The sequence below is a fragment of the Branchiostoma lanceolatum genome, chromosome 8 (genome assembly GCF_035083965.1).
Source record: "Branchiostoma lanceolatum isolate klBraLanc5 chromosome 8, klBraLanc5.hap2, whole genome shotgun sequence".
Taxonomy (NCBI): Eukaryota; Metazoa; Chordata; class Leptocardii; order Amphioxiformes; family Branchiostomatidae; genus Branchiostoma; species Branchiostoma lanceolatum.
Window position 1 is genome coordinate 333,093 of NC_089729.1, and position 12,651 is coordinate 345,743.

The window sequence follows — 12,651 nt, forward strand, 5'->3', positions numbered from 1 at the left end:
GAGGCTAGATCCGTACCCCCGTAGGAAGGCCTGGTGGAGGCTAGATCTGTACCCCCGTAGGAAGGCCTGGTGGAGGCTAGATCTGTACCCCCGTAGGAAGGCCTGGTGGAGGCTAGATCTGTACCCCCGTAGGAAGGCCTGGTGGAGGCTAGATCCGTACCCCCGTGTCCCTCCAGTAGCGTGCAAGATGAGGGTTTGAACCTATGACCTCTGGATTTAACTCTTGAGACCATTAACCGTTCTAAGACGGTAGCTCTTACCTCTTTCTCCTCCTTAGAAGGCCCCTGCTGGCTCGCCTCGGTCTCCCCCTGGTTGCACACGCGGCTCCCGGAGATCGTCTGCTTCATCTTCTTCATCGCGCGCACTTCCAGCTGGCTCAGGTCGCCGATCATGTCTCCGATGATCACAGCTGCGGGACCCAGTCTGTCAATCAATATAAATCAATGTTGGTTGGTTGGTCTAAGCTACAGGACACAGCCTGCCAATCAATGCTGATCACGTAGCTGATTGGTCTAAGCTACAGGACACAGCCTGCCAATCAATGCTGATCACGTAGCTGATTGGTCTAAGCTACAGGACACAGCCTGCCAATCAATGCTGATCACGTAGCTGATTGGTCTAAGCTACAGACCCGAGCCTGTCAATCAATGCTGACCACGTAGCTGATTGGTCTAAGCTACAGGCCCGAGCCTGTCAATCAATGCTGACCAGGTAGCTGATTGGTCTAAGCTACAGGACGCAGCCTGTCAATCAATGCTGATCACGTAGCCGATTGGTCTAAGCTACATATATACAGGACCCAGCCTGCCAAACAATGTTGGCTACAGGAGAAACAGAATGAATCTGACACAAGAAGCTGAGACCACCTACTTCTCCACACGGGTGACGTTGTTGAAGAAGGTGATGAGATCTGCTCCTTGCGGCATCCGGTCGGACCCCTCGAGTTTCGTCCTGATGATGGCGTTTCCGCCCGCGGGCATCTCATCAATGTCCTTGAAGAAGTCGTTGTCGTACAGGTCAATAATCTGGAAAACAAAGTTTTCGGTCAGGTTTTACTTCTCTTTTTTTTTATACACAATATAGAGCAACAACGAATTGCCTGCATGAAGTTTGGTCTGCATGGCTGACAAGTTTGACGACTGTGTCATCTAAAATGAGCGTTCGGACTTTCGTTTCAACTACTAGTAGGTATTTGTTAATTTACAATTCACAAGTTTTTAGTGTCTTGTCAAATATTCTATTTTCTACAATGTACAAGTGGTGGAGAGAATATAAGTTGTGTACAACCGTCACTTGGTCCTCGTCCATTTCTTTGCATTATTTGATGTTTCTTTGTATAAAAGAATAACAAGTGTTTAAAGCTCGTACTAAGTCAGTGTCGGCCTGCTCCAGGTCTTCTGTACTTCTACTTCACACAAAACAGAACAACAGCAGCTGACCTGCCTGAGGTTTTACTGCATGACTGACAAGTTTGACGACTGTGTCATCTAAGATTATAGCTGTGACGACTACAGAAGGGTGGTTTCGCTTGTTATTACATATACTAGTCCTTCGTAGTCGTGGGGCAGTGCATACAAAATATCCATTTAGCAACCCCAGAAACCCCAAGTTAATCCACAACCAGCCTTGATACGGCACAAGTCAATTGAGAACACCATCGGGACCGCCATTTGAAGGAGGAGGAGGTGCAGCTAGGTGCAGGCTGATTGGTCAGGCCCAGTCACGTGAGTAAACTTTCGTCCTTCAAAATGGCGGTCCCGATGGTTTTCAATTGACTTGCGTCGTATCAAGCCTGGTTGTGGATTAACTTGGGGTTTTTGGGTTTGCTAAATGGCCCGCCATCGCAGGTAAGTGCGTCGGGAGTTCAGGGACCAAGCATCGGGGCCCGCCATGAAAGGAAAACGGCAGGACGGACACCATCTGGATATTTTGTATGCACTGCCCCACGACTACGAATGGCTTGTTTATGTAATAACAAGCAAAACCGCCCTTCTGTAGTCGCCACGGCTACTAAGATTAGTGTTGAAAGCTCGTACCAAGTCGGCGGATGCCCCCTCCAGGTCCTGGGCCGTAAGACAGTCGGTGAACGGCGGCAGCTTCAGCAGGTTGTCCTTGGTGTCCTTCTGGTTGCCGGCAGCCTCCCGTGCGAACTCACACGCCTCCTTCCGCGCCTCGGCAGACATCATACAGTACCGTTTACGCCCCCCGCCCATCTCAAGCCTGAGATTAGAACATGGTCAGATTTATATTGTTACAGGTACACGTATAACTATAAGTCATATGTTTGACCGTTTGTTAGCTGCGGCAATAGTTAACAATTGTTTGAAGCAATGTTTTAAAGTTACCCGCCAGAATACCGAGTGTTGGCGTCAGTTCTGTTAGAGTATGTGGATCCCTTCACATCCTTATTGGTATAGGTATAGGGTTACTTGCTTGTTTACTGCATCATTATTTTCAGCATTTTTAAAAAGTTACCTGGTTGAATATCGAGGGTTACGTTACTGAGGTTACCTCTTTTACAGAAGACGAGGGTAGGATATCAGATAGGCAGTCAAGATTTTTGAAGAAGAGCTTTGCAACAGAACTCAGTCAGCTTACAGATGTGATTTTTGTGGCAGAGACTGCCATTCTCGTATAGGGCTGTTTAGCCATAGTCAATGCTGTAGGGCTGCTGTGAATTAGGATTTTACCATGGTCAATACTGACCGACGGAGGCCATATATAAGTCAAGATTCCGAGATACTCACACTTTGTTGGCCACCGGTTCGCAGTTTTGGTCGCTGTTCTCTCGGAGCTTTTTCAGGTTGCCGGGAGTCAAGCCCCGTGGCATGAAGGAGACTTTCTCCAGACTAGCAGGCATCTCGTCGCAGGTGACGTTCACGTTCGCCTCCACCCACTTCCGCACCAGGAAGGCCTGCACGTCCGCGCTCAGCCCGATGGTGGGCCGGGCGTCCGGGTCCCCAGCGGGCTAGAGAGAGTAACAAGTCCATCAGAGACGGCAGATTCCCCCCCCCCCCTTACCTGTACTGATTCGTGGCCCTATCAGACGTACAATAGAAGCCCTAAGGATGACCTGTATGCTATAGGTGAGGGTGGAGTTGGGCCAGACCTAGAGAGCGTGGCAGTTGGTGTTCTCAAAGATTAATCAATCGTGCAATATGACTAAACAGATATAATTATAAGTCAGATAAATCTTCTTAAAAGCCAAGTAACGTCCGAGTCACCATGGATGTTAGGAAGTTGGAGTTTTATTGTTTCTTTGTCGTATCGGAATCCAAGCATCATTAAGCTCTACTTGTCAGCTTCTGGATATTAGTTGAAAGAATTGTTTTTTTGGTTAATGGATCGATTTATTTATTTATTGATTGATTAATGCATTGATTGTTTGATTGATTGATTGGTTGATTGATTGATCGATTGCCTGTTTACCTCAGCCGCGTCCTTCATCTTCGTCAGCACCTCCACGAACTTCGTTTGTTCGACCCGGACGGACAGCACGTCCAGCTGCTCGAGGTCGAACTGGTTGTTCTTGCGCAGCAGCCAGGCGACGATCTGGTCCGACGTGATCTTCGCAAACTCATCGTCCTGAGAACAAAATCAGCAAAATGAACAATCAGAGATGGCAGACTCCACAACAACTAGGGGGCCCAAACCTACACCACTTCTTTATTACATCATAAGCTATCTGCCACCCAAAAATTAAGACAGCACGTCCAGGTCAAAATATACAAAAATTGAAGTTCTGCTGCAGTACCAAGGTCACATACCAGGGGGCCCAAAATCGACCTTGAGCTTCGGATTCACAACACCCGCCCACATACTAAATAACATTGTAATCCATCAAGAGGCTTTTGAGTTATGCTGACTGGGGTGGTGCGGAAACACAAACATACACACATACACACACACACACAGACAGACACACCCAAAACAATATCTCCATTTTTCATGGAGATAATAATCACCCTGCTCTTCGACAGACAAGGCAATCAGAGATGGCAGACTTCACTCCATTACCCTAACTCTTCTTCCAATTACACAGACGAATATAGCAGTGTTATGGATTTATGGCAAATAAACACCAGTAAACAAATGAGGCAATGAGAGTGGGAGGAAGGTACAAAAAGAAGACAGAGAGACACACAAATATAGAGACCGTGACAGGCAAAAACAACATTATAGTCCCGTCGTTGTCAGGGAGTGGGCCAAAGTACGTAGTTGCCTAATTCTATGGATTGTTTCACTGAACCTTCCAGTGTCACAGGAAAACAGCTCGGTGGTTTTATGGCGAGAAAAATTCATGACCAAAGAACCAAAAACAGCATTATATTCCGTCTGTTGCCAGAGAGTGTGCCAAAGTATGTAGCTGCCTAATTCTACAGATGCTTTTTTTACAAAATGATAACGTTATGGTGTTTACATTGAGTTTCGTCAGCAGGTTGCCTGGTATCATCTTGAACTCGTCGTCAGTAATGTCGGTAATGTCGGCCTCTCCTTTCAAGGCTTGGATGATGGAAGAGTTGGCCGGCTGGTTGTTGATGCTGCAAGGAACGGCAAAACCAAACTTTGATTCCAGCTGTGAGGATTCCATTTCAAGCTCAACAAAAGACCGAATACAGCTCGAAATTTCTCCAGGTGTTTGGTATTTCTTTCGATGACTGAATGATGTGTTGGGACATTTTTTAAACACTAAAACAGCCTTAATATCTGAATGATTCTTATTGCAGGTTCTTTTAAATATGACCTCACTTCTTCGATGTCCTACACATTTCTTCAATATTATCTTAACACAGAAGGTATGCCCAACACCGACTGTACTCAGGTACATACAGCGAATATGTTTATATGAATATGTTTATATGAATATGTTTATATGAATATGTTTATATGAATATGTTTCACCCTGTTACATGTATTTTATGTATGTTGTGTGCAATTAGCCCTCGGGCAGGAATTTGCAATAAACTTATTATAAATGAGCCAGCAGTGCACAAAATCCTATCTTTAAGCTGACTAAAATGGGCGTAAAGGTAACTCTCGAGTAATGAAACAGTATATTTACGGATACTTCAATGTGTGCTTAAAGATCTAATTTCATATAACATTGGTACATAATGGAACAAACAGTGCATTTACTCACAATTTAGCGACTGAGGACTGCGTCAAAGCAGATGTATCTGTCGGGAAAATAGGAAAGTGTCAGACAATTGACCTTTTTCATCAAGCTTTAACAAAAACCATAATAAGAGTAGAATCTGTTTTCAAACCATTTCCTTTCAGCTACTTCGAAATGTAGCTTCTAGTATCGCATAAATCCTCGTACTTCTTCTAACACTGAAGTCAAACTGAACCAGATTGAAACCAAACCGGATTTTTCTTTACCTCCAAATGCGGCTGTAATGCCACTCGTCACATCAGGGTCGATAGAGGGCGCTGTGGGCCTAGCGGGAATTTGCGGGGTTGGTCGCTGAGGCTGCGCCTGTCTCTTCTCGCGAGGCACAGCAGCCACCAGGCCTGAAAAACACATGCACAGACGTTAACATGTCGCCAGGCGGCATTATCACTTCACACGGCAGCCACAAGGCCTGTAAAACACATACACATACGTTAACATGTCGCCAGGCGGCGCTATCACTTCACACGGCAGCCACCAGGCCTGTAAAACACATACACATACGTTAACATGTCGCCAGGCGGCGCTATCACTTCACACGGCAGCCACCAGACCTTTAAAAAAAAACATGCACAGACGTTAACATGTCGCCAGGCGGCGCTATCACTTCACACGGCAGCCACCAGGCCTGAAAAACACATGCAAAGACGTTAACATGTCACCAGGCGGCGCTATCACTTCACACGGCAGCCACCAGACCTTAAAAAAAAAACACATGCACAGACGTTAACATGTCGCCAGGCGGCGCTTTCTCTTCACGCGAGCCACGACAGCCACCAGACCTGAAAAAAAAAAACATGCACAGACGTTAACATCTCGCCGGGCGGCGCTGCTGTCCGTCCCGATCTGTTTATCTACCCGAAAAACGGAGGCCTCAGGACACGGAAAACACAACTGCACATACGTTAGAATATCGCCAGGGGCGCTGCACATAGATGCATGTGTGAGTAATGTTCACAGGCTTTTTAGTGTCTAATAAAAACTTGACTTTCACCAGGCCTGACTGCAGACATGCATGCACAGTTTTATACCCAACAAACTTCAGGCTCATCACAACAAACGTCTCTATGCCAGGAGTTGAACCTATAAGTAACCCAACAATTATGGCGTTCACACGTTCAGCGCCTTGACATCGTGATTAAATTCAAGTACGATAAAACAGTAAGATCAAAGTTAGTAGTTGGACGGTTGGTTTCACCGCTGTAGAATAGACATCGAAATCGTGCGACGGCCTACACCGAGTGGGACCGCACAGTTAGAGGCCACATTTGACATGATCTACACGTGGCAGAAGGAAAGTTGACGGGCAGCCTCTAATTTAGGTTCTACGAAGAGAGACGGGATTTGGGAAGACTTCGCTGCACAGAGGTGTCTGGGGAACCGCGGTGGATCGAGTTAGAGGTAATTTAAGCCTAAAAAGCACCTTCAACCTTGTCGTAAGGGTGCCCGACTTACTCCGGTACGTCATGAATCGCTGTCCTCGTTTAGAGGTCCTTTGTTCAAGATTAAAGGTAACCAAAAACGGGACTGATGAAAAAAGCTTTGATTGATGGTTTCACTCTTTGTCACTGATGCCCATGGGCTTACTGGGGATTCAAACTTAGGATCTTTAAATTTGGTTCAGAGTAGATAAATGTAGTTAGTTAAATGGTGCTATCTTAGCTACATGTATAGGAATCGAACCCGCAACCTTCTGACACACTGGGAACCTCAAATTCACTAAACCTGTGTTCTACAGGCTCATTACCTTGACCCACGCACGCGTGGTTACAACAAAGACAGGCGGTAACATAAGACTCTTCGTCTTATGTTATAACGTTACATGGTAGGCTATTTCGGGATTTGACCTTGCGACACGTTGCCACCCACTAATCCTCCCATTACATGCAATTGACCCACCAACGGTTGGTTGAAACAAAAAGGTGTCAGTTGAGTTGTTATTTCAAGGCTTTGTCCTCACGGCGGTATTCATGTCACGAGGCGTTTGTGTTAGACTCCAGGTAACCGAACCTGGCGTGGTGAATAGGTACCGTCGGTACCAGCTCCCCGTCAGCTGGGGAAATGTGAGCAGCTTCTCGGTTAATGAGGCATGCAGGCGACAAAGGCAAATAGAAACCCTGTTGTATGTGAGATTCTCAGAGGAACAATGACTTTCAATGACTCGATTTTAAACAGTTGTCCAGAAGCAGAGTCTTCGTTAGGTTTCATTCTTTCCCATTACTTCTTTAAACAGAAACCCAGAAGCATAAGTCTGGTTAGATTCAGTTCCTTCTGGAACGAGGTGCTGATTGGTAGGGCTAAGATGCAACAGGGTTCTGGCTTAAATGTTTTAGAATGATTGACAATCAAGGATATTCAAGGTCGTTAAGGTTGGCAGCATGCAGTAATCTATATAGGACTCATTAGCACCGGAGCATGGCACAACCGCATTGATGCCACACAATGCCACACCTCTCGCCATGGCAACGCTTATGACGTCAATAGAGAAGCTTTCTGGTGATGTCGAAATTTGGCCATCTTCTGAAAAAAATCGGGCGAAGGTATTTGACAGTATGGATTTTAAAATTGACAGAAACTCGAGCGAACGTTTCGTCTGAAAATCATACTACCCTGCCAACATGTAGTCTGAGTATCATCCTTCGTAGTGACCGCCGGCTCCAAAAATTGCTTGCTAACCACGTTTTTTTTTTGGAGCCAGCGGTCACTACGGAGGATGGTATTCAGGCAAGCCGACACCGGCCGATCCCCAATAGCGTGGGATTAAAAAAAAACTTTCTACAGCAAAAACTGTCACATAGACCTCGCAGACTTAGCGGGCGAGTGTTTCTTTTTTCTGATGTGTGACAGAGGTATTGTGGCTGAACTACCCATTAAAGTCTGGGTGCGCGGCATCTATTTTTAGAGGCCACCATTTTCCATCCTAATTTTTCCACGTTTTCAGACAAAAAGAAAACTACTAACTCTCCTCTTAACATCACAAAACCCACACATCACAGAAAAAGTGGGATCATTCGACTTCAAAAAGAAGCCGAACCCAATAAGCTAGAGCATAGTGTCAGTAGTTAAGACTAGAGTAGTCATATGTTATATTGTTCATCATTGTCTGTCCGTCCTCCCCATGTTACATATACATGTACTTGCAATTAGCCTACGGGCAGGAATTTGCAATAAACTTTCATTCTTCAGACGCTGGACCTTCCAGTCAGAAAACATTGCCCAAAACGAGTTGCGCAAGTCTTGGGAATCTTGTAATCAGGCCCTGCACGCTTCCATGCCTATTTACAAAACCTCCCCACTTGGGAGAATGGAAGATCGCGACTTGAAGCTTCTCACGAGAGGGATGCGCGCAGGTGTCCTTGCATTGTCATTTCTCTGAGGCTCTTTCCTGATTCAGCCGAGCCCTTTCCGGTAACTAAATCCCAAAATACTCCTGAGGAAAATTCTCTACACAGTTAAAGAATGCATGAAACCTGGAGGAGTATGAACATTGATATCAGCAAACTGTGGAACATTTAACTTTTGCGACGGTGTTTTCCTTTTTTTGCAAATTTTATGTCTAAATGTATTTCTATGTAAGTTCGAGAAGCATAGTCGGTGTGCCTTCAATATTGTGATCCCTCTGTGGATCAATCTTCCACTTCCGATGTTTGGTTATAATGACTGTCTTACTGATGTGTCGAATGTCGTCGGCTTGTCGTGTGGCATTTGTGACAGCAAGGGTCTTACTAGCACAGTACTACTACTACTGCTGGGCTTATGCTACAGGAAAGGGTCTCAGCCAGACCTCACTAGACCCGAGGCACGATGGCGACCTCGCTGCGACAGAGCTCTCAACGAATTTCATCGATGAAAAACGAATCTTTTCACTATTTGTGTGTTATGTTGTCTTGCTAGTCTTACTTGTACATTTTGCATGATATTCCCATTATAAAGGCTTTAAACACAAATCTAGATAAGCTGCAGCGAGCTCGCAAAGTGCCATAGTCCAGAGAGATACAAGCGTAAAGCTGGAGGCCCCGTGTTTGAGGGGAGCCACACTTTCGAGCACGTTAAATAACCTAACACACTTATAGAAAAGGGTATGGGCCCATCCCGGTGTGCGTGGATCAAGACGGTTTTACGCAGCTTACACTTACTGAACCCGCGGCACGCTGTGACCGGGCGAAGGGACTGTCACAGCTTTCAACGAATTTCGTCGAAAAATAAACTTTTTGCGCTTTGTGTGTTATGTTGTCTCGTTAGTACATTTCGCATGATATTCTCATCATAAACTCAAGGGTAACGCATATCCAATGTAGGTCGCAGCGAGGTCGCCAAAGTTTAGGGAAGTCCTCTCAGTTAGGGCGTAAAGCTGGATCATGGAGGTCCCGTTTTTTTTTAGATCTAGAGCCACATCCCGAGCACGTCAAAGAACCCAGCCACCACACTTATCAAACAGAGTAGGTTCCCATCTCAGTGTGAGTGGATCAAACCTTACAGTCTGGTCTTTACGGAGCTTGTACTTACTGTACAAAACTGGTGTGTTACGCCCAAAGCCGGTTTATGCTAGGGTCACATTTCCTAACCGGGGCCCGGCCGGGCTGTTTGCGGAAAAGGAAAATCAAAATGTACATCAATAAATTTTCACTAGCTATGCTCTTAGAAAATTTTGGGTAAGTTTCGTGTTTTTGTTGTCTTTTATTAGTTTTATATCATACTTTACGTTCCGAAAGACTGTCCGTCCGGGCCCCAGGTTGAAAATGTGACCCTAGCATTACCGGGTATGTAATACAAACTCTTACCTGCAGCGAGCAGCACAAACAGCACAGCGGACCTCATCCTCAGATCAGCCTCGGGTTCTGAGCGGTTCGGGAAGGGAGGGAAAATCGGCGTCCGTCTGACGGTCTTCAGAACTGTCAGTGCAGACCGGACAGATTCTACCTCATTCATGGCATCATGGCACGGTCCACCGCAACACTCCCAGGGGGTGTTTAAAGAAAGAATGATTTTCTTAAATTATCATCCTTCAACTTTATTCACAAGAAGCTTGGGTCGATATTATGGCACTGGTAGCCACCTTGTAACAGTCACAGCTCAAAGCCTTTAATGTACAGCAGGTAGTTTTATTCGTTACGTTCAAGGTCATTGTCTCCCCGTCTACCTAGACAAGATGGCTCCGCCAGCCAGGGGGATAGGTTCGCCAGGTACCTATTGTTCCTGACGTAACCGGACCGAGGTTAAGTTCACCTGGGGTCACCTATCACCCGTGCCTGTTGCCAACACAAGCAGCCAAACACCGCCCGTGTGGGCCTATCGGGTTACAGCCGCGCCCCGGGTACAAAGGGAGGGACTACTGGCAAGGTCACTACGCGCACGGGCAGATCTCCAAGCAGATGGAGGGTACTGTACGACCCTGTGCTTTACAAGGACCTGAAAACTTATAAAGCTTTGTTTGTATTTTTGTTTCTGTATCTGTATCTATATAGCCGGTACAACCGCCATTAGGCGTAACACACCAGCTTCGCAGGCACGCGGCGCGGCAGCAGCTGGTTATATTACACCGAACGGTCTGTTACACCTAGTCTGCATATCTGACTGAAACCGTTCTTTAAAGCTATTTAATGAAGATGCTCCCACAGTACTTGATGACAACGAGTTTCATTCTACTATAGTTCTCGGAAAATACGAATTTTTGAACACATCAATCCTTGGCTGATAACCCTGGTACTTAAGCATGACTATTTCTACTCTTCTTCTGAGCTGTCATTAGATACTTATCAGTGTTTGAATTGCATACACACTGCCTTATGGAGTAAGTCATGGAGTAACACGTCAGGCTTGGACTGAGAAGTACAAGCTGCATATCCGGACAGATTCATTTGGTCCACTCACACCGGGAAGGACCGCTACTCTTTTCGATAAGTGTGTGGTGGCCATGGGTTCTTTTGCGTGCTCGAAGTGTGACTCTCTCAAACATGGGATCACATCCGGGGGACTAGCTCTAGTCTGTTTCGCCAAATCTTAACGCGTTGCTTCGTATACATCTAGGGGTGTCCATGTGGTGTAGTGGTCTGCACTTCTGTTACTAGCCACATCTGGTTCAAATTACTTGGACCAGAAGGCCCGGGTTCAAGCCCCGGGTAGGACACCTCTGGACAAGAGGCGCATTGAGTCATACCAAAGACTTTATTTAGATAGTACATACTTCTGAAACAGTATGGAAGTTAAACACACTCCACTGCCAGTGGACTAGCCCCCTGCTGCAGTGATTGCACCACAGTGTGGCCCAGGGCTATGAAACGGAGATGGGCACCGCCCTATACACCTTATGGTGTGGGAGGATTTTAACTTTTTATACATCTAGAGGGTAAACAGAGAAATACGGCCGCAACTAGAGCGATTTAAAGAACACCGCAAATAGACATGCAGCACATCTGCTTGGAGATACGCTCTGTGCAAGTGGATGCGGTATCAGGTTACCACTGTGCCAAAGGTAAAGGGCGCAGCCTTTGTCACTGGTCACTGGACAACAATGCCCCCTAGCGCCGGGCCGTAACAGTGTCCGCGGACCATGACTACTAGTACATGTTCACAGGGCCGCTGTGTCTCAGTGTGTACCATTATGTGCGCTACAATCACCATGATGTAGTATTGTGTACGGTAGCCCCCATACTATAGTATTATGTACGCTACAGTCACCATGCTGAATAAGTCGGCGTTTCGGCATTACGTCATCAGTCAATCTATAACCGGTCGCTTTGACTTGAGCCACTCTAACCAATCAGACTCAAGGACACAAGCAGACTCGCAGACTATTAAAGGTACAAATACGGACACACGCGAAATGCAGGCTGCTGAAGTTGACAGACAGGAATCTCTGTGTTAGACTGTCACAACTTACTCAGTTGCTTGTCTTAATGAGTAACTTTTGCATTGTGGGCAAAGTCAAGTTTTTCTACTTTCTGTGGCAATTCTTCTGCATTCTTTTGAGATATCTTTTCTCACTCAATTTTCCTAGTCCCTGCCTCTGGTAACAAAGTTGTATATGTGGATTATAGCAGTAGTTCTGGTTATATCAACCAGATTCAAGCAATGAATGTATGTTTACATTGAGCAATATTGAACCCATGGATGGACTATAAACTCGGTGAATGAATTTGTTTCTATGTCGTTTTGTGAATAAAAGATGTTGGTGAAACATGCTCTAAAAATGTGATGGTGTTTTTGGTGGAGAGTCACTTGTATGGTGCGGTAGGCTTGTGGCAGTGCTGTGATCAAGGCAATGACTTGAACTGCTGCGTTACTGCATTTAGTCCGAGTCCTCATCTTGCAGTAATTTCGCAGGGAGTAAGGGGGCGCTATTTCCATGTCCATAAGTCACAGCGTTTCTCACCCCCTGTATATTTAGGGTTTCAGTGCCATTCTATGACAGCTAAATGATCTGAAATTTAGTAAAGGGGAACTTTTGCAGGAGAGATGCGGAAGACTCGACTTTGCAT

At 45.9% G+C, this 12,651-nt stretch overlaps 1 protein-coding gene across 3 annotated transcripts in view; it reads right to left on the reverse strand.

Annotated features, from left to right (window-relative positions):
• Positions 1 to 10,110, reverse strand: part of LOC136440481 (otoancorin-like) — a 31,366-nt gene extending 21,256 nt beyond the window's left edge. For all 3 annotated transcript variants that reach the window (XM_066436529.1, XM_066436530.1, XM_066436528.1), the window contains exons 1-9: positions 9,955 to 10,110; positions 5,383 to 5,514; positions 5,141 to 5,177; positions 4,421 to 4,541; positions 3,430 to 3,585; positions 2,748 to 2,968; positions 2,037 to 2,220; positions 871 to 1,025; positions 261 to 423 (exon numbers count right to left, since the gene is read on the reverse strand). In XM_066436529.1, the coding sequence (XP_066292626.1) occupies positions 261 to 423; positions 871 to 1,025; positions 2,037 to 2,220; positions 2,748 to 2,968; positions 3,430 to 3,585; positions 4,421 to 4,541; positions 5,141 to 5,177; positions 5,383 to 5,514; positions 9,955 to 10,102 (1,317 nt within the window). In that variant the 5' untranslated portion in view covers positions 10,103 to 10,110. The remainder of the gene's footprint in view (positions 1 to 260; positions 424 to 870; positions 1,026 to 2,036; positions 2,221 to 2,747; positions 2,969 to 3,429; positions 3,586 to 4,420; positions 4,542 to 5,140; positions 5,178 to 5,382; positions 5,515 to 9,954) is intronic.
• Between the last annotated feature and the right edge of the window lie 2,541 nt (positions 10,111 to 12,651).